At 40.5% G+C, this 24,674-nt stretch overlaps 1 protein-coding gene across 1 annotated transcript in view; it reads left to right on the forward strand.

Annotated features, from left to right (window-relative positions):
* The window catches only part of PODN (podocan), a gene marked incomplete at its 5' end in the record, with an annotated part of 23,001 nt that extends 10,669 nt beyond the window's left edge, over positions 1–12,332 (forward strand). Inside the window, 6 exons of the mRNA XM_009287487.1 lie at positions 356–512; positions 2,516–2,631; positions 4,647–5,304; positions 8,063–8,211; positions 10,092–10,293; positions 11,655–12,332. Of these exons, the coding sequence (XP_009285762.1) occupies positions 356–512; positions 2,516–2,631; positions 4,647–5,304; positions 8,063–8,211; positions 10,092–10,260 (1,249 nt within the window). The remainder of the gene's footprint in view (positions 1–355; positions 513–2,515; positions 2,632–4,646; positions 5,305–8,062; positions 8,212–10,091; positions 10,294–11,654) is intronic.
* Between the last annotated feature and the right edge of the window lie 12,342 nt (positions 12,333–24,674).

Below are 24,674 nucleotides of genomic sequence, written 5' to 3' on the forward strand. Positions count from 1 at the left end.
TTTCCCCAGTTTATGTACTGAGCATGACGTCACATGGTATGGAATGTCCCTTTGGCCAGTTTGGGTCAGCTGTCCTGGCTGTGCCCCCTCCCAGCTTCTTGTGCACCCCCAGCCTTCTCAGTTGGTAGAGCATGGGAAACTAAAAAGTCCTTGGTTAGTGTAAGCACTACTCAGCGACAACTAAAACATCGGTGCGTTATCAACTTTGTTCTCATCCTAAATCCAAAACACAGCACTGTACCAGCTACTAGGAAGGAAATTAACTCTATCCCTGCCAAAACCAGGACTTCTTGGTAAACAAAAAACCCCAGATCTCACTATCTGTTTAACTTCATCTTTTTTCTCCTTCCAACAGATCTGTGTATCTTCATAACAACAAACTTTCAGATGCTGGGTTACCTGATAATATGTTCAATGGCTCTGATAATGTGGAGATACTCATCATGTCCAGCAATTTCTTGAAGTATGTTCCAAAGAATCTCCCTCCAGCACTATATAAATTACACTTAAAGGTAATGACCACAAGGTTTTGTATTCTTTTATGATTGTGACCAAGTACTGTGTTTGTATGGGATTCAAACTACACAGCCAAGCCATTTCAGTGCACTTGGAAACATTCCCAGGCCCACTGTAAGTCTCGTCTGTTATATCCTCAGCAGTAGCTGTCTGCCATGCCCTTACTTTTTTGTTCCTAAGTAACAGCGTGTTTTTGCAAAACACCAAAATGCTCACAGGGGACAAAAATGCTTTTCTGTGTTTTCAGAGGAATGTATTGCAAATGACTGTGTGGTAGCATTGTTGGTCTCTTCCCTGCATATAATGATATTAATACATATTAGTACAAGAAGGTAGATCATTCTCCATGGCCATCCAGTGACTGGCCTCCCAGTTAAGTTTGCCACTGACGATGCTGTTTTTCCTGACAGCTGCTTACCCACTATGTACTGGCTTTGCTCATTAACTCATTTCACATAGACTACTGTTTCCTAGCATCAGTGATTTTTGTTTGCTACTGAACTGGCAATTCAGACAACACAGAGAAAGTTTGGATCATCTTGACTGCTACAACTTCTCCAGCAATAGTGCAATAGCAAGTTGTGGTATTAACTAGTCTCCAGCATTTTTAATTTCGTGTCATCTGATTTCGATAAAAACACTTCATCATGTCTGTGCTAGAGATCTCAACCTTGTTAATAATGGGGGAGCTGCAGCGGTGGGGAATCCTGGTTCCGCTTGCTCCTAGTGTTGACAGCTCCTTGGACATGTGTAGACTGGAGTCTGTTATCAGCCTCTGGACTTAGGCAGTTCTGTGTTGCTTCCCAGCTTTCTTTTCCCTTGAAGGTTTCACTGCTAATTCCCATTAAAGTCTTCTAGAAAACAGGCTTCTCCAGCTTGAAGAAAAGTAAAGGCAAACAGTCTGATCCTTTAAATTGTTGGAATTTCTCTGCAAAGTGTGAAGTTCCTAGTCCCCTGCATTTTATTGCCATTTATAGGTAATCATTATCTCCCAAAGGGGTCTCAGACTTTGAGGACTACACTTTGAACTCGTGTCCTTTCCTGCTGTCACCAGTTGTGTTAAGGGCAGAGGAGCTGAAGAGAGAAATGAACATTTTGTTTTCAAGTGCACTGCCTGTCAGTAGTAACATTTACCTTGATATTTTGACTGGGAAAAAAACAGGACAATGAGAAATGAAAGACAGCCAATAGTGGACCAAAAGTGTCCAAAAGGTGTATTTTAGATGTGACAGATCTTTTTTTTTCTTTTACTATTCATTGAGACGCTCATCCAAATCTGTCTGTGGTGGTATCCACTTTATATTAGTTGGCACATGAATATAGCCCAGTCTGTCCATCACGTTATTGTGTATACGTGGATTGTAGGAAGTTTAACAAATTCAGTGTCAGTGTTTTATATATCCTTTTATAATTCCTAGTGTTTTATATATCCTTTTATAATTTCTACAGTTTCTGTATGGAATTTCTAAGTGGAATTTAGTTTTATATTTTGTTTGTGTCTGCCTGCTGGCTACTGCAAAGCCACGCTAAGGCAGCAGGACTTATTATTTTGGAATCTACATTGCAGGAACTGTACCTTTTGGAATGCCATTAATGCTGGAAGGGTGGCTGGTTCCCAGCTTCCAACCTAATTCTTCTTTATGGTGAAATCCGTCTTACAAAATGCAGTAATTTTGAGCAAACTCTGGAGGTAGTTGCCTAGATTACATTATACATTTGCATATAGGTGGAAGGACTAGGAATACAAAAGAAAACCGTCCGGCACGGAGGCAAATTCCAACTCCTTAGCCCAAAGATTCCATGGGGAATCAATAAAAATAGGTTGTAATATTTCAGTCTAGTATTTGTATTTATTTCTTAAGCAGAATTATAATGCCCCCTGAAATATCTTAGTCTAGCTCTTTTTGAAGTTTAACTGCCTGGTGTTAGGTGAGCAGGACCTGAATGCCCTATGTTGTTTCATGCCAAATAATGTTCTTTATGCTTCTGGTGACTCTAGAACAACAAGCTAGAGAAGATTCCCAAAGGAGCCTTCAGTGAACTTACAGGTCTGCGGGAGCTGTATTTACAGAATAACTACTTGACTAATGAAGGAATGGACAACGAAACTTTCTGGTGAGACTGAGATCTGTAGTTTGCACCTCTGTTTGTGTCTGTCTATCTCTTCTGGTACAGTAGTATATCTACTGAAAAAAGTAAATCTTAAAAAGTACATTTATTAAAAGCTGCACGACATTATGCATTTCTCTGCTAAGTCTATATGAAAAGACTTAGATTCAGATGCTGCCATTCAAAAGCAAAGGTCTGGGTGAGTGGTTTGAATTCACACTGCAGAATACTTCTATACAAAAGACACAACACTGAACATCAGACTGCATCACTCCCTGAATGCCACAGACCCAATCACACCAGGTACTAAGTGCCTTCTGGGAAAAGGCCACCTAGAACGATGTTGAAAGCTGGTCTCTGTTCTTCCAAACTAGTCAAAAGTGAGGTTACTTGGGACGTTCCAGGTTCAGGGGCAGTTCTCTGAAAGTTAAGGCCAGACCTTCATCTTCACTAAAGCCAATTCTGTGTTTCTGTGAAGGTGACTTGAAAGCAGGCACAGATACACAGTTGTGAATTCATCTGGTACAGCTGTACCTCAGTGCAGATGGATTGCTGGAGTAGGAGGGGATGCAATGGTGCTGCTCAATAGCCAGATGGCTGCAAAAGCTTTGCTACAAAATGGTGCAACAGAAATAGCCTTTGGCTGTCCTAAATTTAGCCTGGGGCTTAGCACTTCAAAAAGTTAACATTTGTGTCTCTGCTTACACTGAGTGCTGCCCTTCTTCTACCTGAAAATCCAGATCATATAATCTGTCCTGCCCATAACTTAATTCTGTAAACTTTTCTGATCTCCAGACATGGAAGTGTATCAAATTGTGCTTTCCTTTTCTGCATCCCACTCCCAGAAAACTCCCTTGGTAATTTACCATAGCTGTGTTGTATCTGCCTCCAGGCCATGTTGGACATATCATTTCTGTTAAGATTTTGATGAACAGAGTACAGCTAAGGCACCAGTCACAGTCAGCAGAGGGGGTGGATATTGCTCCTTGCTCTCATGATACTGTCTGTACAGCACAGCATAGTGCTATTGAGATGCACCCAAGCTGGGGAAGCATTACAACTTGCAGCAATGAAGTGCTTTACCCAGAGAGTATATTTGCTCATTCAGAGCATGCTTGGATAGCTGTGAATAACAGCCTAGTAACCAGCAATGTCTGTAAGGCATTAGTTCTCACATTTCCTGAAAACTTTCTAGTCATCTGCAGTGGGTTATGTAGTGCCATGCAGATTACAGTCTCATTTGAACTGAGAAACTGACTTGAAATACAAGGGAATAGAGGACTCCTCAGTCCTGGCATATAATACCATTGATCCACATCCAGTTGGTATAAGTGGCTGGTCTGAGGATTTATTTTAGCTTCAGTTGAGTATGTGGAATCCAGATTCAGTAGCTTACACAAAGCAGCTCTAGCCCTGACTCACTTCCATAATGCTGGGAGGGTCAGGAGAAGTTCACTACCTTAGCCTAGGATGCTGAATTAGCATTTCTGCTTTTCATAAGAGTAATATTTCATCATCTGAAAAGCAGGCCTGCTTTTCAGTTTCAATAGACACTTTCAGAGAGACAGTGATTACTCATGCTCAGGCTACATTTCTGTGAAACCGAGAGCTGAATTCTGTGTTCTAATGGTGCTCCCATGGCATCTTTCTTGTGGCATTTGTTCACTGAAATTGCTCGTATGTTGCTATCTGTGGTGTCAAATGAGAGAACAGTAGACTGCAGAACTGATCTCAGGTCTCAGCCCAGTGGCGGTTTGGATGTCTGTGGACTCTAGCAGGTTCTCTTGCTAGTGTGGCTGGGGAGCAATGGCAGCTCCCAGTCCTAATCCCTAATGGCAGTATGGGAGCTCCCTGTTTTGCTGTCCACATCAGTCACATCATGAGACAAAAAAGGGCAGTAACGGGAGCTGTGCCAGGGAGAAAGACTCTAAAGCAAAGATTGTAAAATCATAGGGGAAGTTGGTTATCGTTTCACTTTGCAAAATCTAAATGGAGAGTGTTTTCTTTCCTGCTTTCCCAAGGAAATTGTCTAGTCTTGAATATCTGGATTTGTCCAGCAATAACCTCTCACAAATCCCAAGTGGTTTACCTCGAAACATCGTCCTCCTCCACCTGGAGAAGAATGCAATTAAGGTGATTGGCAGAGATGTCTTGACCCAAATTAAGAACCTGGAGTACCTTCTGCTCCACAATAACAAATTAAAAGCCCGAGGTATTCACCCATTAGCCTTCCAGGGCTTAAAGAAGCTGCACACTGTCCACCTGTACAACAACATGCTGGAAAGGATTCCCAGTGGCCTGCCCCGGCGAGTGAAAACACTTATGATCCTTCATAACCAGATCTCTGAGATTAACAGGAATGACTTTGCTACCACTTACTTCCTTGAAGAGCTGAACCTGAGCTACAATAAGCTCAAAAGTCCCCAGATCCATCGGGAGGCCTTCCGTAAACTGAGGCAACTAAAGTCCTTGGATCTTTCTGGAAACAATCTCCACACGGTGCCCTTTGGCTTTCCAAAGAACTTGCAGATTCTGAAGCTGAAGGAGAACGAGATAAGCATCATCCCAAAAGGGACTTTGTCCGGGATGACAAAGCTGCGGGAACTGTATTTGAGCAACAATAAACTGAAAGTAAATTCCATTTATTCAAGAGCGTGGAGAGAACTCAACAGTCTCCAGGTAGAAACGTCACCTTCTCTAATTGTTTTAGTAATGCTGATGTCCTCGTCTGTCTGCCTAAGCCAATTTGTATAGCACCAATACTAGATGGGCTTGGTCCTCATGTTTTGGGCTTGCATTGTAAGTGCTACACCTTCTGTTTCTAGAGGAGAAATGATGTGCTGTTGTGCCAGAGGTGGGTACCTCCCACTGCTGACCAGGGTGGTGGTTCACCAGGTACTGCTAATTCTGGGAAATGGAAAGACATCTTTGTTTCTGAACCCTAACGGTGTCCTGTATTTTCAGATAAAAATTAGTGAATGTTGACATTAAAACTGGAATTATGCCTTTCAAATAGCTTGTCTCCCAAAAGATTTAAAATCAGCTCTGAAGAGAGACAGCAGGAGGAAGGAATGCATAAACAAAAACACTCTTAATTCTCAAAGCCCCCACATCAGCTTATAGTCAGACAGGCCAAGCTGTAGGATTTAGCAGCTCAGCTGGCTAAGGCACCTGGATAGCAGCTAGGAGGTCTGGATTCAATCAGCAGTCTTCTCATTTGCTTAATTGTTGGAGAAAGTTAAACACAAACCATAAGGCAGGCAGGAACAATCACATTTGTGCTGTGCAAAATGACCTTTCAAAATTGTAACACCGGCTGAAGGATTTGTCTGCATTTCCTTTTAGGTAACAGCCTGTTTCCTGCAGTAAAAGGTATTACCTATGTCATATGGCAACCATCTAGGGTGCATACGGTTAGGTCACTGTACAGGCAAAGTTTGTACATCTCAGAGCAGAGCAGGGATAAGGATCGTGGAGCATATGCCACACTGGCCCCCAGTGTGTTTTCAGACAATCCAAAAGCTTATCTATGTGAACATTTCTCTTTCTGGTGTTTCTGGGAATAAACAATAGCTTGTTTTTCAGTTAATGTAAATCAGCAATGCAGCAACAGTATCTGTAGAGCTGTTGGTTTACATCAGCTGCAGATTTGGTCCATGGCTTTATTATTACATTTTGCATTTGTTTGGTGCCTCAGTGATACGTGTGTGCGTGTGTGTGTGCGTGCATGCAAATATATCTAAGATGAGGAGTAGTCTGGCAGGAAGATGCTGTTGAGAATTACAGATCCTGGAACTGTTTCACTGCAGTAGCTTAATGAAATGTAGGCACTGTCATCTTGGTTGGTTTTTTTTCAAACAAAAACGGGTCACGAGACCCATTAAGCAGCTTTAGTTATTGGTTGGAATGACAAGCTTTCCTTCTCAAAAGGTCCAATTCATAGCTACTTCACGTTATTTTTTTTCTACTGTCACTCCCTTGTGGTCAGTGTCAAGCCAGAATAATGTGTTGCTGAATCAAACATTGGCCCTTCAGTTGTACCTACTCCACAGTAAACCCTGTTCATATTAAACAAGGTTAAGATAATAGCACGTATTTAAAGTTCTGTTAGACTAACGGTGCATTTTTGGCTGTTGTTTTTTCTGGAACAGCAATACTACTTGTAAGTTATTTTCATGATAGCATATATGAATCTTTTTTATCATTAAGGGCTTAACTGTGCAATTGGTTTATGAGTTCGTGCACTGGAGTGGATTTGACAAATAACCATCACATAAGATCCTGATCGTGCATGTACTTAGCATACGCTTCAGTCTACACTGTTTCCATGGAAATCACTGAAGACTATCTGCAATTGCAAAGCTAGACATTTACATAATTGTTTGCCAGACTGGGGTTACATGGAGAATAAAAACACTGAAATCATGACAATCGTTTGCAGAAGTGTAGCTTTGAATAATATGTAACTAGTATGTCATCTTGATGCTATGAAAATGCTACAATACAGGATAACAAAACACTTATTTTGATCCATTTCCTTGTTTAAAATTTATCTGAGAAATGATCACGGCCTTTAGTCCTGATGTCTCATATATTAGTCTATGTTAGAATGTTTCCAGGTGTTTTTCTGTGTAACTCTGAGTAATGTAACCTTAGCTAGTCAAGTGTTTGCAGTAGCAGCTTCCAAGGAATTCTCATGCATATCTGAAACCCAGTCTGCTTTTAATTCACTTTAAGCAGGCATGGGCTAAAGCCTGGGGACAGAGATAAAGAACTGTTGGGACTCCTAAACAAAACAGCATCATGTCTCATGTGAAATCATGATGCTAAGTGGTAGTGTAAGAGAGCAGATTTGTCATGGTCACACTTAACCTTGATGCAAATTAGAAGTAGATTAAACTAGTTTAATGTTACGTTTTATGCTACAAAAAATACCACTTCAGTTTTCCACAATGAACTTAAACTGAACCTTTCTGCATGACTGACAATTTACAATTTCCACCGTACACACGGTGTTTGTCATTTTCCTGACCTCATCAGAAGGGAGAGGATCTGAAACAGACTCACCAAAGTACCATCTGAAGAATAAAGCCTGTTCCCAGATGACTTTCAAACACAACAAATCCTGGATAAGCTTTGCATAAACATCTCACTTCTGCATTATTACCATACTAAGTTTTTTATAAGTGCGTGTGTGTGTGTGTGTATATCTATATATATATGTATTTTTACAGACTTACATGTATGTGTGTATATGTATAAAAAACAATGGATAAAATTCAAAAGGGGGGGGGGTTGTGGATAAAATTCCAAAGGGGGGGGTGGGGGTGTATAGAGCCAGCCTTTGGAAGCTTATTTGTTGTCAAATCTTTTTTTGGAGTACTGCTAATATTTAAATTCAGTTATTTGTTCGACCCCTGTTGTCTCTTCCTTGCAGTCACTAGACATGGCTGGCAACCAGCTGACTTCTATCCCGTCAGGCCTGCCAGAATCTCTAGAATATCTGTATCTTCAGAACAACAAGATCACAACGGTTTCAGAGAATGCTTTTGAATCCACACCCAAAATAAAGGGGATTTACCTCAGGTAAGGTCAAGTTTCCACTCAAACACACAAGATTTTTTTCTTCTTCATCCACTTTATAATTGCTTACTTTTTAGAAAGTATTTAAATTCCTAACTTCCTAAATAAGCAACTTTGTTTTCTAGTAATGTATGATGAAACTATGTTCACCTGCTCAGAAAATACATAGATACACACAATATGCTCTTTCTGTTTGGAGAGTTTGTTCTTTCTGTGCTTATTGGAATGAATTAGGCATGTTAGAAATTCTGGGAAATTAATGGTTAACATAATGTCATATTCCAGTATTCAGCTGTGAACTAAAAGTTTACAGTCCGCTTGTAGGACTACAGCTTTGCCTGTGTCTGTTAGCCCTGGATTTTGACAAAATCCCCCTCTAGTAAGGCGTGTATGAGTAATCTTGAAGTTGTGCGTATTCCCTTGATAGTTTTGTCAGAAACAGATGACAAGTTACAGCTGTGACAGTTATGTAACTAAGTTTAGAAAGCTTTTCTGTTTTTTTCCCTACTCTGTCAGTTGGATGAGGACCTTGTTTATATAGGTGACAGATACGGACCTTTTTTACATATAATGTAAAGTCACAGTATTGTAACTGATTTAAGCAAAGATTTATACCACAAGAAGTGAAGCAAGAATCTGGCCCAGCAATATATTAAAATTCAATCTGATGGAACGTTACTGAAAATAGTGCTTAGAAGTAATTTATGAAACCCTACAGAATACGTGATTAAGCTGATCCCATGGATGTGTTCAAAAAGCCTAGGCTGCCTGCTGCACAAGACTAAATAAGGCCTTATTTTGTCTGTATGCAAATAAACTGTTCTGTAGTTCTGAACAGTTCTGAATCATACCTTTTTGGATGAATGATTCCATACCAAGCAAATAAAATTACAAAGTCTGGTGTAAATTAGAGCAGTCTGTCTATTCAGCTGCTCGTATTTATGAGATTTTAGTGAATGCTTGGATGCAAACCAGAAACCACATACCATACTCTATATTTCTATATAAAGGGAAAAAAGGAATTTGCAAAACTGTTTTGCTAACATATTTAGGAGGCAACTCCACACAAGCTAAACTGTATTTCTTAATGGGAGGCTATTAATCACTGCAATGCTGTGAAACAATAATATACATCTGGAATATTAGATAGAATACAATTTTAAGCATGTTCAAGAGTAACGGACCAAGCAGTATATGTGAGAGGTTCTTAAACTGCAGATTAGTTTATTCATATTCTTGGAAACCCAAATAACAGATGAAAAATTATTGCATGTTGCTTTGTTTCTAAAGGGATATTTTGAGTTTCGTGGGAGAAGAATTAAACTATCAAGGGATGACACAGAATCTCATGAAAAAGCAAGTTACAATTTGAAATGTGGTCTGTGGAGCAGATGCCTTTCCACTCTGGGAAGGAGAAAGCAGAATTCCAAGACAAAGAATTTGTGGGGGACGAATTCCAATATTATGATTTTTTTCCTTGCAGAATACAATTATAGAAGGGGGAAGAGGGGCTGGGGCAGAGAAAAGTAGGAGTTTTTTGGAAGCTTGGTCAGTAAACTTGAGATCAGTGGGAGATACGTAATATTTCCCAGTACTTTCCTGCAAGGTTCCTTTGTGATGATAGAGAGTGCTGTGAACAAACTTTGTTCACTCACTGCATTTGGCTGCTTGCTAATCAGTACCTGTTTTCCCTTCCTTTTTCCATCCAGAGGAGTCAGTACTCTTAGAGTGCTGTTGTGGGTCAGTGTAAAGTTCAAGTACCTTGGGTCAGTGTAAGTTAGAGTAACTCTACAGAATGGTTTCCTCCTAGTCTCCTCATTTCTGTATTGGATATAAAAATGGGCTTATTTAAATAAGAAGGCCTTTTGTTTGTTTGTTTTAAGGTTTAATAAGATTGCAGTTGGAGCACTGAAGGAAAGTACCTTCCAAAACCTAAAGCACTTACAGGTACTGGATATTGAAGGAAACCTTGAATTCAGCAACAGTTCAAAGAATAAGGACGACTCAGAAGAGGAAATGGAAGATGAGGAAGAGGAAGAAGAACTGAGATAAAATGTGAACTCGCACAAGCACATCATGTGGGAGGTAACAACTGTAGTTTAGTTAAATCAAGGACCCAGTTCTCAGACTCTTGTATAAATAATTCCAATTGACAAGTATGGTTGAAACATAACAAGTGGGTGTCTGAGCCCTAGACTCAAAGACTTTCACTAGAACATGGCTGGTAATTGCAGAATCAAAAAGGGTTGAAAATACCTTATTTTGTAAAATGAAAGAGTCAGTATATATATCTGTGTTTTATCAGAGGCAGTTGACTGTTCATAGTGGCTTCTGCTTATGGCCACAGCAGACACAATAGGTAAATATGAAGGTCATTATTTACTAGTTCTGATAACAAAAAATGAAAAGGTATTTCATGATACTTTTAAGCAACTGGTTCAAAAGAAAAACAAAGAACGAACTGTGAAGCTTACTGATGCAGAAGACCACGTGAGCTGAAAATGGATTAAAAAAATGAGACAAATTAAAGGAAGATAGACCCATCGGTGTCTGTTAAACACAGCATTAAGATTATGACCTCTATCTCAAGCAGTCCTTAAATCACTGACCACTCGGAGTGGGAAGATACTACTATACTTGGCATATTTCTTATGGAAATAATATCTACTTCAGGTCACTTTTGGAGATGGTATGCAGGACTGGATTGATGCATGGTCCAGGATAGCCAGTTCTCACAACAGCCTGTGCTTTTGCTACTGATAAGTCTTGGTGAGGGTTCACTGCTCACTTCACCCAGATTCACTGAAAGGCCTCTGGCCAGTTACAGGTTGTGATTGCTGCTGACTTTGATTCCAGACCGGTAATCTTGAAATTAAGATCTCAGTATTCCATAAACAATCTGGCCAGCCACTTGATCTCTCTAGTTGAACCTCTTTTCTTTTCAACTGCAGAAGAAAAGATGAAGGGAGAATGATGTTTGAAGAATATGTATTTTTCCGTAAGAAGAATAGGGATCTGCTTTATGCATCTCTTAAGCATTTTGTGTTGAAAGATGATGAGGTTCAAGACACTGCCTTCTACTTTTGGAGATCTAAACTCTAAAACTTGAAAAAAAGTTTAGTTTTGTCCCAAATCAACATTTTGTCATGGAGAACGACACAAGGAAGTGCTAGGAATAGTGCTAATGCTGAAAAGATGATGGGGCTTGAAGAGGGCAGAAGCTACTTGGAAAGCCAAACATTAGACCTCCTGGCTGGGCTATATGAAAACTTTGTGAGAGAAGAAATAATTTGTATCTACAGACTTAGAGTACATATAACTTCCAAATCAACACATCTCTGGTTTAGTTTGGGGCACGTGCGACATGTCAGCGGGTACTAAGTTTAGCATATTCTGAATTCTGTATTCCATTATGTAATTTATTTTGTTTTTCTGATGTTTTGCAGGAAAGCATATGGAAAATTACATATATGTCTATGTGTATATATCTATATAGATATACAGAGAACACTTAGCAAAACGTGCAATGAATTACGCAGAAACTGTCGTGGCACTGGGCCAGGCTTATGGAAGACAGTGTGTTACAATGCCTTATTCAGGGATAGACCCTGAATGCCTTTCCAAAGCTTCCAAGTCATCTTATACAAGACCCAGGATCATAAGGGATTGCTCTGGAACTCACAAAAGCTGGCTTTTGTTTCTTCTGTTTCTTTTCCTTCACTGTTTCCATCTGTAATAACAATATGGGACTGTTTTGGACACATGCCTTCAAATGCTGTTTTTGTCACTGCATTTTAAATGAACCATGTATATGCTTCTTTTCTTTTCCTCCACCCCAAAGAAGCTGCTGTTGATCAGGCGAGATGGATATTTGCAGTAGTTTCATGTGTGGAGCAGTATATGAGGCATTTTGGTCATCAAGCAGCAGTAATAATTCTGAATGCAACTATTCCTCTGTTATAACAATGTGTATATTTGGATGAGAAAAACAAAGTAAGGCTGGATCCCATAATATTTTATATCTACTGCCAAAGCCTGCAGTATATGCCTGTTTTAGAAAGGTTTTAAGATAAAACAATTGCTCTTGTGAATATATATATAAAATCTGTATGTCTGCCTTCCAGAGCTTTGGTAAAGTTTCTGTCTTGCTGTTGTTTGCCCATGTGGCAGTTGTGTGAATGTCTCTGAAGGTATATCCAGAAGACTGAGTAACAGTATGCAATTTAACATATGTGGTAGAATTTTTCACATATTGTATATCATTCACATTAAGAGTCAGAAGCAAGACTAATGAAGCAAAAGAGGTAAGTGGGTGTGGGATGTCTTAGGAGAAACCTGTTAAGTGTCAACAGAAATTTCTTTGTTTAGTTCAAGTCTGGGGACAGTGCCTGTTGTCATACTCTCTTAAAGCCTGTTTTATGGTGTTGAGTATTCTCTGCTCCTGTTGAAATCACAGAAAATAAGGAAGCCAAGGGAAAGAAGACTCACCGTGGTACCTGGATGGCAAGCTGCTTATTTGATTATAATGTCCTTTATCTGAGGTAGCTAATCTGCTTGAGGAAATGGTCTTTTCTTTTGAGGATTTCTGATTGAACACGTGTTGTTTTGCATACTGCATTCCAGGATTTACTTGGAAACACAATTGGCTTAATTTTTACCATCTGTTTTTCCTGCTGGAGAAGATCTAGTTCCACACTCTCCCTTTGGGTTCCCATAGCACATGACAGTAAGTTCAAGCTGATATTTCCTACCTTAGACAATTCAACACGATCATGAATCATAGAAGGAAAGATTGCTTCCTGAAAAAAATAAAAGCTTGGCCCTAAAAATTGCAAAAACCCCACATTTTTGGATATCAGCTATACAGCTGAGCAATAAAATAGCCTTCCAACTGACTTTTGGGATAGATTTCTATGTAAAATGTGTACAGAATATAGTTCAAATCAATTAGCTATCTCCAGCAAACCCCAATGGAAGTTTTGCCAGTCTTTGGTGAAACAGACCCATTTATTATACTCCTGAACAAGCTGAGAATATGCAGATCTGTACAGTTTTTTGGAGAACTGTTTGATTATCTTTAAACTTCAGTCCCTTACACTGTGATTCTGTGAGAAGTCAGGTGCCCCAGACGCCCTTTGAATCCCTTGAGAGTCTGATGTGGTGAATGCAGGGGTGAAGGTACGTTTTAGCACCCTGTAGAATCAAGCCCAAAATTTCAGGATGATACATACACTGTTAAACTTCTTAATCAAGCAACAGCCTTTGCTGAAGGAGACCCACCTACAGTTGAAGGAGCATATCCTGTAGACCAAGTAGAGTTAGGAAACCCTTTCCCAAGTTTATTTCAAAATAATTGTACACTGATTCTGTCCTTTAAAGGGGACAATGTTTCCCAGCAGCAAAGAAAAACCCAAAAAGACACCCCTTCCCCCCAATAAAAGCCTCACAACCTCCCAGGAGGAATGTCTTTTGATTGTCATGTAAGAGATTGATGAGACAGAATCACAGGCTTGATTCCTTGCTTATCTGTTATCATCAGCACCTATGACATTGGACATGAAACTGTCAAACCAAAATGGTAGTTTGTTTGTTTCTTTCAAAGGAATAAGAGATGATGAGGAAGAGTCAGAAGTCCACGGGACTAAGCCCACATATTTTTTTGGCTGTGGGTGGTACCTGTAATCCGAAGGTCCAACCCAGACCTTGGGTGGAGCAGGACCCAGGAACAGGGTCTAACTTTATTATTTCCTTTAGTGAAAATTACGAGAGTTGCGAAGTTGGCCTCTCCTTAGGCCACAAAGTTGGGCCAGAAAGAGATAACACAACCGTTGTTTTCATGTAACTTTCTTCCTGTGAATTGCTTGGATTTGGGAAAGAGAAGAATAGAAAGTTTTTAAGGCTGAGATAGATGTATGGATAGTGAAAACTTGGAAGTCTAAAAAATTCAATTGGCAACTTTATGCCTAAGTATGCATTTGCACATACTTGGTATTCATGTGTGGTCTGTATGCAAACAGAGGTCTGAGTTTATTTGCTGTTTTTCTTTTAAAGGCCATGTTTCCTCATTACAGAGGATACTGCACAAAATGGGGGGGAAATGGGATTTTTCTGAGATTGGATACGATTTTTCACAGCAAAACAAGTACAAATGCAGCACACGAGCTATCAAGAACTCAATGGGTGCCGAAAATAGCCCCTGGATAATGAGCTTTTATTTCAGTTGGTGGGCACGTAGCCCGGCTGCATCTGCTATGTGGACAGGCCATTCTGCAGTGGTTCTCCCCCTCGTCCCCCTTCCTTCGGGCTCCTCGCCACCATGGGTGTCCCCTCCCGAGGACTGGGGCACCAAGAGCCCGCTCCCTTCCTGGTCCGGCCTCTGCATGCCCTCCCCTTGCTCCTGCCCTGCACCGCTCCCCTCCGGGTAACCCCGGGGGCTTGTTATTTGGGGGCTTCTGGGAAAAAAGGGCAAGGATAATTGTATATTTCCCAGAGGTTTTGTCTCCCCACAAGGGGGTTATGGCCCCTTTTCCCTCCCTGGGTGCTGGGAGGGGCCACAGGGCCCATGCTGAGGTGCTGGGGGTCAGACTGGATCTGGGGAGCCTGTTTCCCTCTGTTCCCCACGTTCACAGAAGTGGAGGACTCCTCCTGCCCCAAACAGGCACAAAGGCCCCACAAAGGAGCAGGCACCGTCCCGCCTGCTGTGAGGGAAGGAGAGGCCAGGGCTGTGGCGGCTCCTCTGTGGGGAGGGAGGTGGCACGAGGCCGAGGCCTTCCCTCCTCCAAGATGGCGCCCTGTGAGACCCTCTGCAAGGGACAGTAGGACCTCATGGGTGATTGGATGTCCCTAGCCTTGGCTGGCAGGAGGGGTGAGTTGTGGGGGATGCCAGCGGCCATGCCGCCAGGGAGGGAGGCAGGGTGAGGGGCTGGGGGAGCTGGGGGGCGAAGCACCTTTGTGGTGTGGTGAGGGGGTTCCTGCTCTGCATCAAATGCCTTGCCACACCATGCTGTGGTGTTTGGGGTTTAAGTGTTATGTTTAATGAAAAAGAGGTGCTTTACACGATAAGTAGATACTCTTCTAAGGAAAAATGAGTTAAGAAAGAAAAAAAAACCTCCAAAGGAAAACTTTTGACCAAATTTGAACAGGGATGTGGTGGGGCAGGAGGAAGGCTGCAAAGTGCTCCCTTGGGGGAGCGGCGGCAGCTCCTAATGAACCGCCAACTGCAGACCTCTGGCAGCGGTGCAGCATCTCTGCAGGGCTGCTTTCTCCCAGAGTTGCCAACCACCCTCCTCGCAGCCAGCTGTGGGTCAGACAGCCATGCCGGGGTGAAGATCTACTGTATCTCTGAGCTTTGGGGACTTGGAGATTATTTTCATTAGCTCCCTCCCATAAATACTACAGGATTGTCCATTAAAAGGGCTGTTGGGGAAAGGATCCTCCAACTTCTGCAGGTGCTGAAGAGTTGGGCTGGCAGGCCTGCTCCTAAGGCATCTGTGGTACAAACCCCCTCCTCCTCTTCTGCTGCTTTGCAAGAGGGATAGAGGGGACTTTTTCCTGAAAAGGCTGAGGATCTGGGTAGCAGAAGTTAGGTATGTGCAGGAGTGAGACTACAGACCTGCATTAACAAAGTGGATGAGAACGGAAAGTGTCCTCCTCCCTGGGACCCAACTGCCATTTCTTCTACTCCTTGGTGGTCCATGCAGAGAGGGGAGGCAGGAGGGCTCTGAGCGAAACTTCACAATTGTTCTCTTTTGACAGTGGTTTCTGATGGTCAATAAGAGTTTAGTTTATGATACCATTTGTCACCATGTTGACTAAGCCCACTAACTTTTTTACAAATTTTGCTTACAAAAAAGTAATAAGAATAAAGACGTATTTTACAAATAATAGTTTTGAATTGAATATTATTTGAATATTCCAAGCAGTCTCTTGGGAAGCTTCTATGATCTAGTCCAGTATCCTACTAATTGATTTCACTCTATACTGTAATATTGGTGAGTCTTTCTCCCTGGGTTTGGGAATAGTTGTCCTAAAAACTTAAACATATATAGAGTTTTATATAATATGAATTTAACCTTGTTTTTTCAAGATATTTCCTTCTCTAATGGGATTAATTTATGGAGATCATTATAATTGCTTTATTATGTTGCTTATTTAAGAACAGTGAGTAAATTCTTTTTCAAGATATTTCCTTCTCTAATGGGATTAATTTATGGAGATCATTATAATTGCTTTATTATGTTGCTAATATAAGAACAGTGAGTAAATTCCCTAAAGAACTCCATTTCCTTTAGTGAGGAAAATATTGGTGTGCCCTGTAGCTCTGATTCATACTGCTATTGTAAAGTCAGCCAGCTGTGAGATGCATGTGCAGGCAGTGGATGATAAATGTCTTCTAATAATCCAGTATACAAAGTGTTTCCATAAAAATTCTTCAGTAGTATCCAAGGACATTAAACAGTCCATCAATAAAGTCCTTCTTTAAATGGTTTTGAATCAGGCAAAGGCTGTTTTAATGCACAGTTGTATAGGCTATCTCAAGTTTTCCCCATGGTAGTTCCAGAATCTGTTTTTAGCATATGATTATGATACTGTCAAGAACGTTGCTTCCCATAAAAATTCAGATTGATTTGCAGTATTCTCAGCTCCAGTTGCAGACAAGAAATGAATATCTCATGCTTTTATTACTTAGGATATAATTGCGTGTTTGTTGACAGTCATCAAAGAAATTAGCTTTAAAAAATCTTTACTTAGGATATATCCTTTATACAGGATTAAAATTAACTTTGATTACTTATATAGCATTCTAGATCTCTCCCCTTCTTTGTGGTGGACCTCTGTTTCGGGTCTGTTTAATTCAAATGCAGCAGTGGGATAAAACCCAAAGCACTTTACTGATGTGCTGAAGACAGTAGAGTTGCTGCACCATGAGGCACCCTCATCATCCACAGCTTAAAAGATTTCACACTGGAAGACTCACTTTGGTTGTTCCTACTCTCTCTGTAGAGCACGTAGGAAGAACCAAAGTGAATCTTCCAACGCCAAATCAAGCAGGAACAGCTGAAGTGAGTCTTCCAGATTGTTCCCACCTACTTTACAGAGGGGGGACGAACAACACATCTGGGATGCAGATAATCTCTAGTACCTTTTGTGAAATTTACTCTGGAGAGCTGCAGATTACTTGTGCAAAAAGTACAGTATGGAGCTGTACAGCTGGACTGATACCCTCCTGTCCATTCTGATTCCTCCCTCCCCAGATATTTAGTTAGGAAGGATTTCATGTCAGAGAAATGCTTTCTTCTATTAAAAAACCCCAGAAGATTGAATGATTTATTCTAAAACAAAGATCATAAATTTACTGATTAAACCATCAATAAAATATAGACTACCCAAATCTCTGTACTTTGAATTTGTTTTCAGGAAAACTCATGAAATATAAAAGAACTATTTGAAGTATTTTAATGGAAAAGAAGATGGAAGATTAGGGTTGAAAATACTTAGTTTGACTTAGTTCTGTATAATTTCCACATGTTTTTAATAGCCTAGTGGTAAAACCCAATAAAACCACTAGAAGCAATGAAATCATAATGAAACATCTCAAGGTCAGTCTTGTTTTTCTTTTGGTTTTGCCATCTAGCCCATACAGTATTTGTAGCAGATGTAATGTGAGATATCTGTGAACATAAAACACTTCTTGTTTTGCTTCCCCTGCTTTTTCCATCTTATTAAAATACCCTTTGAGGGCGGGGGGGAGGGGGAGGGAGAGCTAAAAAAAGCTAGAGATACTATATCCTTATTAGGAAAGTTCACAAGCAACAATTAACCACAGTAAGTTTCATGTGGTGGGTCAAATCCTGGCTTTCAGCTAGCGTTGTGTGCAACATATTAATTAAGCATACGTTTAATTCCTAAATGAAATGCAGATACCTCTTTGTGATGAAAGATGACTGCTTTTAAAGCAACAGATGCACAACTCTGTACCTTGCAGAAGAAAAACTCCTATGATGGAACCTGAAAAGCAGAACTGTGACCTACCCTCAGCACATCTGTAATTCCCAGTGGCATGAGAAGTCTAGGGTTTTGTAATGACTTAATTGAAAACACTTCAGCAACAATATTTGCTTGTTCTTGTGCTGGACTGAATGCTCTATGCTAGTTTGGAAGGAAGGACAGCATGCCCTACCACCAAAAGTCTTTATGGGAGTACAAATAAGTTTTCATCGTATCACAAATAGGAGAAGGAAAAGAGTTATTCCATTAACTGCATAGTCTGTTCCAATAGTTTTCAGGGAGTGAGAGGTAACCAAGAATTAGCTGTGAAGCAGTGACCAGTGATTCACAGATGCTTGCGGATACCTGCAGACCTGTCTGCTTTGTCTTTAGTGGCTCTCTGCAAGCAGAAGCTTTGCGAGGAGATGAGTGTCTTGCACCATCCCTACATCTCCAGCTGTTGGTACCCTCTCATCTTGGAGCCAGCAAGGAAAGGAGGTTTGATTCTATTGCAGGAGAAGTGACTAAACACTCTGTCTCTTCATTTAGCAATACTCACCATCTTGTCTTCCTGAAGCCTTCTTTATTCCTTCCCCAAAATACCACTCTCTCAGTAACAGACTGCTATGATTTTACTTTGACAGCCTGTAAAATATCTGAAATATCCTGTGACACAAATCTGCCAAAAGTCTCAGCTATGCCAAATCCATTCCCATATATCACGTTCTAGGCTATGGAGACACACCATTGCTACTTTGTAAATGATGGAATCTGAGGTTTTGTCAAAACAGGAGCCTGGCAATTCCTGTGAATATTGTGGGTAGTGATCCTGTGCTTCCCAAGAGATAGGAGTGGCTAATCCAAGGTAATCATATGAGTCCCCTTTAATGTGTTATGTAACTGTCTCAGTCTTCAGCGGATTTATCCTTACCATGCAACACCCTGTTGAATGAGAAAACTACTTTTTCTCTGTTTATAGATGGGAAGCAAACCCTGCATTCTTGTGGTCACTTGACCATGAGATCACATGAGAAGTCTGAGATGGTGAATAATGAACTGAACTTAAGCAGTGGCCACCCTTCCTGTTCTATTGATCTCATCCATTTTGGGTTTTGTGGGACAAAGCCTCTTACAAATTCCAGAAGTATCAATCAGTATGCTCCAAAGTAGTTAGTGAGGAATGTTATTTTGAGCATGTATTGCCCCTTAGTTGTATGTGAAATCATAGGCTAAAGTGAGAAATATAATACGTGTATTTCATTTGCAGCTCGGCCCTTAGTGAATGGATGCATTACATTTGTCTATTCTGTGGCCTCTTTTTCAAATGCAGCAAAGTCAGATATTTTCCAGCCATTACTGCAAAAAGATGTGCTCCCCCACTGCAAGATAGGAAGCAGCAGCATCCCTGTGGAAAAACCTACATTGCCTTCTCCCCTCACTGTAGTCCTCAGCTGGAGGGCTGTGATCTCAGCCAGCTTAGTGCCTGGAGGGGAAAACCAGCAATTCCTCATTGCCACTGTGACTGCAATGAAAGATAGCTGTCTTGATGTAAAAATGCACCTGGTCACTCAGTAGTGACACAGACACAGGAATACTTAGCATTGCGCAAGATCAAAGGCAGCCTGAGTTTTCCAGATTCAATTCATTTCCCAGGTTACACATTTTGCTTGCACACTTCAACTGCCTTCTGCTAGTACTTACCTCATTTTTATGGAAAGCAGCGAAAGGACTGAGGTAATTTCCAAGAGTATCCATCTGGCTTGAAGATGAAGCTTTCCGTCTGCTTTGAAAGTATTACCTATCAGTTCACTGTCATTAAAAAGGGACTAAAATTAATGTTTGTTGTAGAATTGAAAGAGAGAGCTCATCAAATGGTGATGTTACAGAGTTTCTGTATTTTCTAAGTGCTTTAGAATTGCTAGTAAAGCATGGAGAAAGTCTACGATACAATGTTTCGGCTAATTATTTAGATCATCTTGTTTGTATGTTGGGATACATATTCAGGTGGCACAAATAAGCTTAGCTGCGATTAAGTAATTTAAGCAGCATCAATTAAGACTAGTTGAGAATATGAGTAACTGTATTCGTTCCATAAACTTCTATATTTGGGTTGGCAACCAAAAGCTCTTGGGAGTTAGTGGGATGTGTAAGTGCTCTGGTTGTGTCTCTCCCAGTTCTAATTCTTGCACAAGGATTTATTACAGCAATTCAACACTTCAAAACTTCCTTGGCATTGGCAAAATCCTCAAGAACCTGTTTTAAGATGTCTTTAACCATGTTTTATGCCACAACAATCTGCAGTGGCTTCTTTCCTCTCAGTAGTATCTCTAGAGCAATGCAGTTGCAAATTAACCAGCATAAAACAACTGTCTCTGATAAGTATGTGTTAATTTGGGTTACTTCCCAAATTATTTCTTCCATAGCTGTATACAATGCATCACCCTTCTTAATTATCTTCTCTCCCTCCTCAACACTCTCTCCTAGTGTGTCTTGAGTATACTTTAATTGGCTAAGTTCCCTTTCTTTTTAGCAGGGGGAGGCAACTTCAAAATACGGTTGAATGTTGCCAGTTAAGAAATATGTTCTTTCCACATATATTTGAAAGTATTCCATGCAAACTGTTGTAATTAGTGATTGATTGATATTTTTAATATAAAAGTTTTGAGACTATAAAGGTCACATTTGTTTTTATGCTCTGAAAGTAGGAGAAACACATTTACCAACACAAAGCTTGCACTCCAACTTGATAATCAACAGCTTCATTATTTTTGTTGGAAGGAAGTGTGATTATAGATGGAAAAAGTGAACAGATCCATACATGCAAATATGATATGGAACCTACTGCTAGCCTAATTGCACCGTGTGTCAAGCTGCTTGACAACAAACATCATCAGACACAGAAAATAGCTAACATGGAGGAAAGCTTACTGTAAAAATTATTTTATCTTCAGTGTTTACCTCTCCACAGTTAACAGTGGTGTTTCATGTTCTTAGTACAGAATGACTGCAGTAGCAGTCAGATGTTCTAGTCAAGGTCACACTACGCTAAGCAGCGCATATTTACCAGAACAAAGAACTAAAGTGCCATAGGCCTCTAGTTAGCAGTATTTGATACCACACATGGTAAAGGTCAGGTGAGAAACTGGACCACTGCCTTCCTCCCAGCTGGTTCACATTGCAGCTGCTGCTGTGGTGCAAGGCCCAAGACAACATCAACAGAAAATAAACCTGCCCCGAAAAGAGTTTGTAAAAGCAAAACTTAAGACACCAAACAGTAGCTCCAAACTACAGGAGACAGTGACTCACGAAGATAATGGTAAGCTATGATTGGTGTAATTTTTAGGGTGAATGGGAGGCACCTATTGGTATAAAACCCAAGTTTTAAAGATCCGAACAATATAATGTAAAAGAAAAAATTAATTTCAAATTTGTAAAGCAAAACTGGACAGTCTACGAATAGGGTTTGAATGCAGAAGGCTAATTTTAAAACAGCCTGTTGATTCCATAAAAATATGCTTTCACACATGAGACTTCCACGTTCCCTACTTACCAGAGTGTAAAGGGCAAAATTGTGGTTTTCTTTATTGTGTAGGACTTGTGTAGCTCAACCGGCTGCTTCTTCTGGTCTTTGATGCTTTATCTCATTTGAAGTTCGCCTTGTAGAAGCCGCAGCTTCTTAGCACTGGAGTTGGCTTAGACCTCTTGAGACATGACTAAGCTGAAGAGTGTCAGACTAAGTAAGCTGTCTCGGGCAAGCAGGCAAAAGGATTTGCACTTTGTAGTTAGCCAAATGTTGTAGGTGGCTGGAGAAGAAGGTGGTGGTAAGGCTAGCAGCACTTTCTGCTTGGCAGAACACGGCACTTTGGCATGGCGTGTGGGCAGACTCATCCAAAACCACTTAGTTTGGAACTACTCATTCCAAATCTTGGATCTACTTGGCCTCTTTCTTCATCATTTTTATCTATGCAAAGTGATTGTAAAGTGATAGATGACTGGCAGGATTTTACTGTCACTTCACATAGCTGTAATTGACTGTGTGAAGTTGAAACTTTATGTTACATTCTCTTTGCTGGCAAAATCAGCATGCAGAGGTCCTGCCCTCTCCACATGCGCTTAGGCTGTTTCATTCCTGGCTGCTTGTTCTTGTCCCTGTGTCACCCCCTCACTTGTGTTGACACAACTGTTTGTTAGGATTGTGCTAAAAACATATGGGAACTGGTTTGAATTAAAAATACTTCTCATCTGATTCTTTGTCTGGCCTCATAAATAATTGGGTCTGTACAGCTGGGAGAGGAGGGGAGGAAGTGCAGGGAGGAATGGACAGCTGGGGAAGGATGAAGGGGACCTCCTGGAGCTGCCAGTGCTGCTGAGATGAAAGTATCAGATGCTGTGTTTGTCAGCCCATTCAGAGAGGAACAGACCAGCCTCAGCTCTCCCAAATCACTCATTTTAATGGCACTCTGTAGAGCAGGTCCATTACAGGACTTGTTCAGGAGCAAATTGTTCTGAATAATTTCAGCTCTTCCCTATTCTTTGTGTTCTGTGTTTGTTGTTCTCACTCTAGGATCAAATCAGGAAAATAGTTACCAACTGTATGTATTTTCAAATTAATACATAATTTCTGAGGAATTATAGGCAAATAAGATGTATGTTTGTTCTTTCTGGCTTTACCATTTGATATTTAAACTACCTATACTACAGCCCTCTGAGGCAACTAAATAGTGCATAACAAAAGAAATAGTCTGAACAGGAGCCCTCAAAGAAGAGGTGAATATGCACATCCCAGGAAAACCATCCATCATGTGTATGAAGCACTTCTGCCTCTGGTGAGTCAGAAATTGTTCTTTTTGACTGGGTTATTTTTTCACTACAGATGAGAGGAGCATATTATAATACCAGGCACATGTTATCTGAAACTGATATGCCACAAATAGCTAAATATAATATGTCAAGTGTATTGGTATGAACTAGTATGTAATCTCTGGATCGAATCCCAACTTTTCAAAAGGTCTCCTCACTTCCACTCTCCATTTTGGCAGAGAAATAAGAAGACACTAATAGTAAAAGTGCACAGACAACCCATTTTTAAATGGCAGGTTTATTAAAAATGTTCTCTATCACAAACATTGGAAACATACTCCGCAGATTTTATTGTAACTGAAAGAGTCAGTAGATAGTGGAAAGGGAGTAACTGTCAATGTAGATCAACCACTGAATTATGAGAAATAACGGGCCAGTTTCCACAGCAAACTCCTCAGAAAACCCCAATATTACTCAGCATCATCAGGTTCCAGTTTGTGTTCAGTCTGCCCTTAGGATGAAGTGTATGGTTCACAAGCTTGAGCTTAGGGTTTATACATATTTACAGTAGAAAAACCTACAGATTACAGGAGAGGACACATTAGCACCAGTGCTTATGGATTAGGGCTCAGTAACTGAAAAGTCAGTAGATAGTGGAAAGGGAGTAACTGTCAATGTAGATCAACCACTGAATTATGAGAAATAACGGGCCAGTTTCCACAGCAAACTCCTCAGAAAACCCCAATATTACTCAGCATCATCAGGTTCCAGTTTGTGTTCAGTCTGCCCTTAGGATGAAGTGTATGGTTCACAAGCTTGAGCTTAGGGTTTATACATATTTACAGTAGAAAAACCTACAGATTACAGGAGAGGACACATTAGCACCAGTGCTTATGGATTAGGGCTCACATCGCCTCTGCCACTGCATGTGCATGGTACTGACTCTACTGAAGAGTTAGGTTAAAAAAAGGTTAATAAATCTGGCACTTGGAAGGCAAACTGTGCTCTGCAGTGACCTAGGAATTCTTTGTGTTATGTATCACACTTGAATGCCTGTGTCTGAAGGCTGCCCATCAGAATTACCTTGATGTGCTTTCTTGCAAAAATGCATGCTTTGCTTCACCTCTGCTTGAAGTGTTATTTAGTAATATATGTAACCCCTTGAGATCAGGAAATCAGTGTGATTTTCTTACTGCTGTTCTAAAACTAAGCACAAACTCTATATTTAGTGAATATTAGACAAAATTAGTATCTTTAGCAGTTTTGGTGAAACATTTTCACATAGCAAAAAATCTACATAAATACAGTGTTCATAATTACTGAGATTCACAAAAAAAGGCTTTGGTTAGAAAATCAAAAAGGGTCAAATAAAAAAAACTTAAAAAAAAAGAAGCCAAAGGAGTGTCAAATACTATATTGGAGTCAAATGAGTGCAGAATAAAACAGTAGTCGTCCATTAGTTAGTTTTTCAGTATGAAAATCTTCCACCTAAAGAAGCCCATGTCTCTTGCAAGCTGTGTGCCTTTCCTGACGTTCACAGCTGGTCTCCTAGCTCCACTACGAGCAGGGTGGCGATAATTCCACATTTTCCTGTTCAAGGCAAAGAGTCCCTCTTCCAGCTGTGAGGTAGAGATTGGGTATCAGGTCACTGGGGTATGAGATACCACTGAGTGTAGCAG

Source organism: Aptenodytes forsteri, unplaced genomic scaffold, assembly GCF_000699145.1.
Source record: "Aptenodytes forsteri isolate BGI_AS27 unplaced genomic scaffold, ASM69914v1 Scaffold119, whole genome shotgun sequence".
Classification (NCBI taxonomy): domain Eukaryota; kingdom Metazoa; phylum Chordata; class Aves; order Sphenisciformes; family Spheniscidae; genus Aptenodytes; species Aptenodytes forsteri.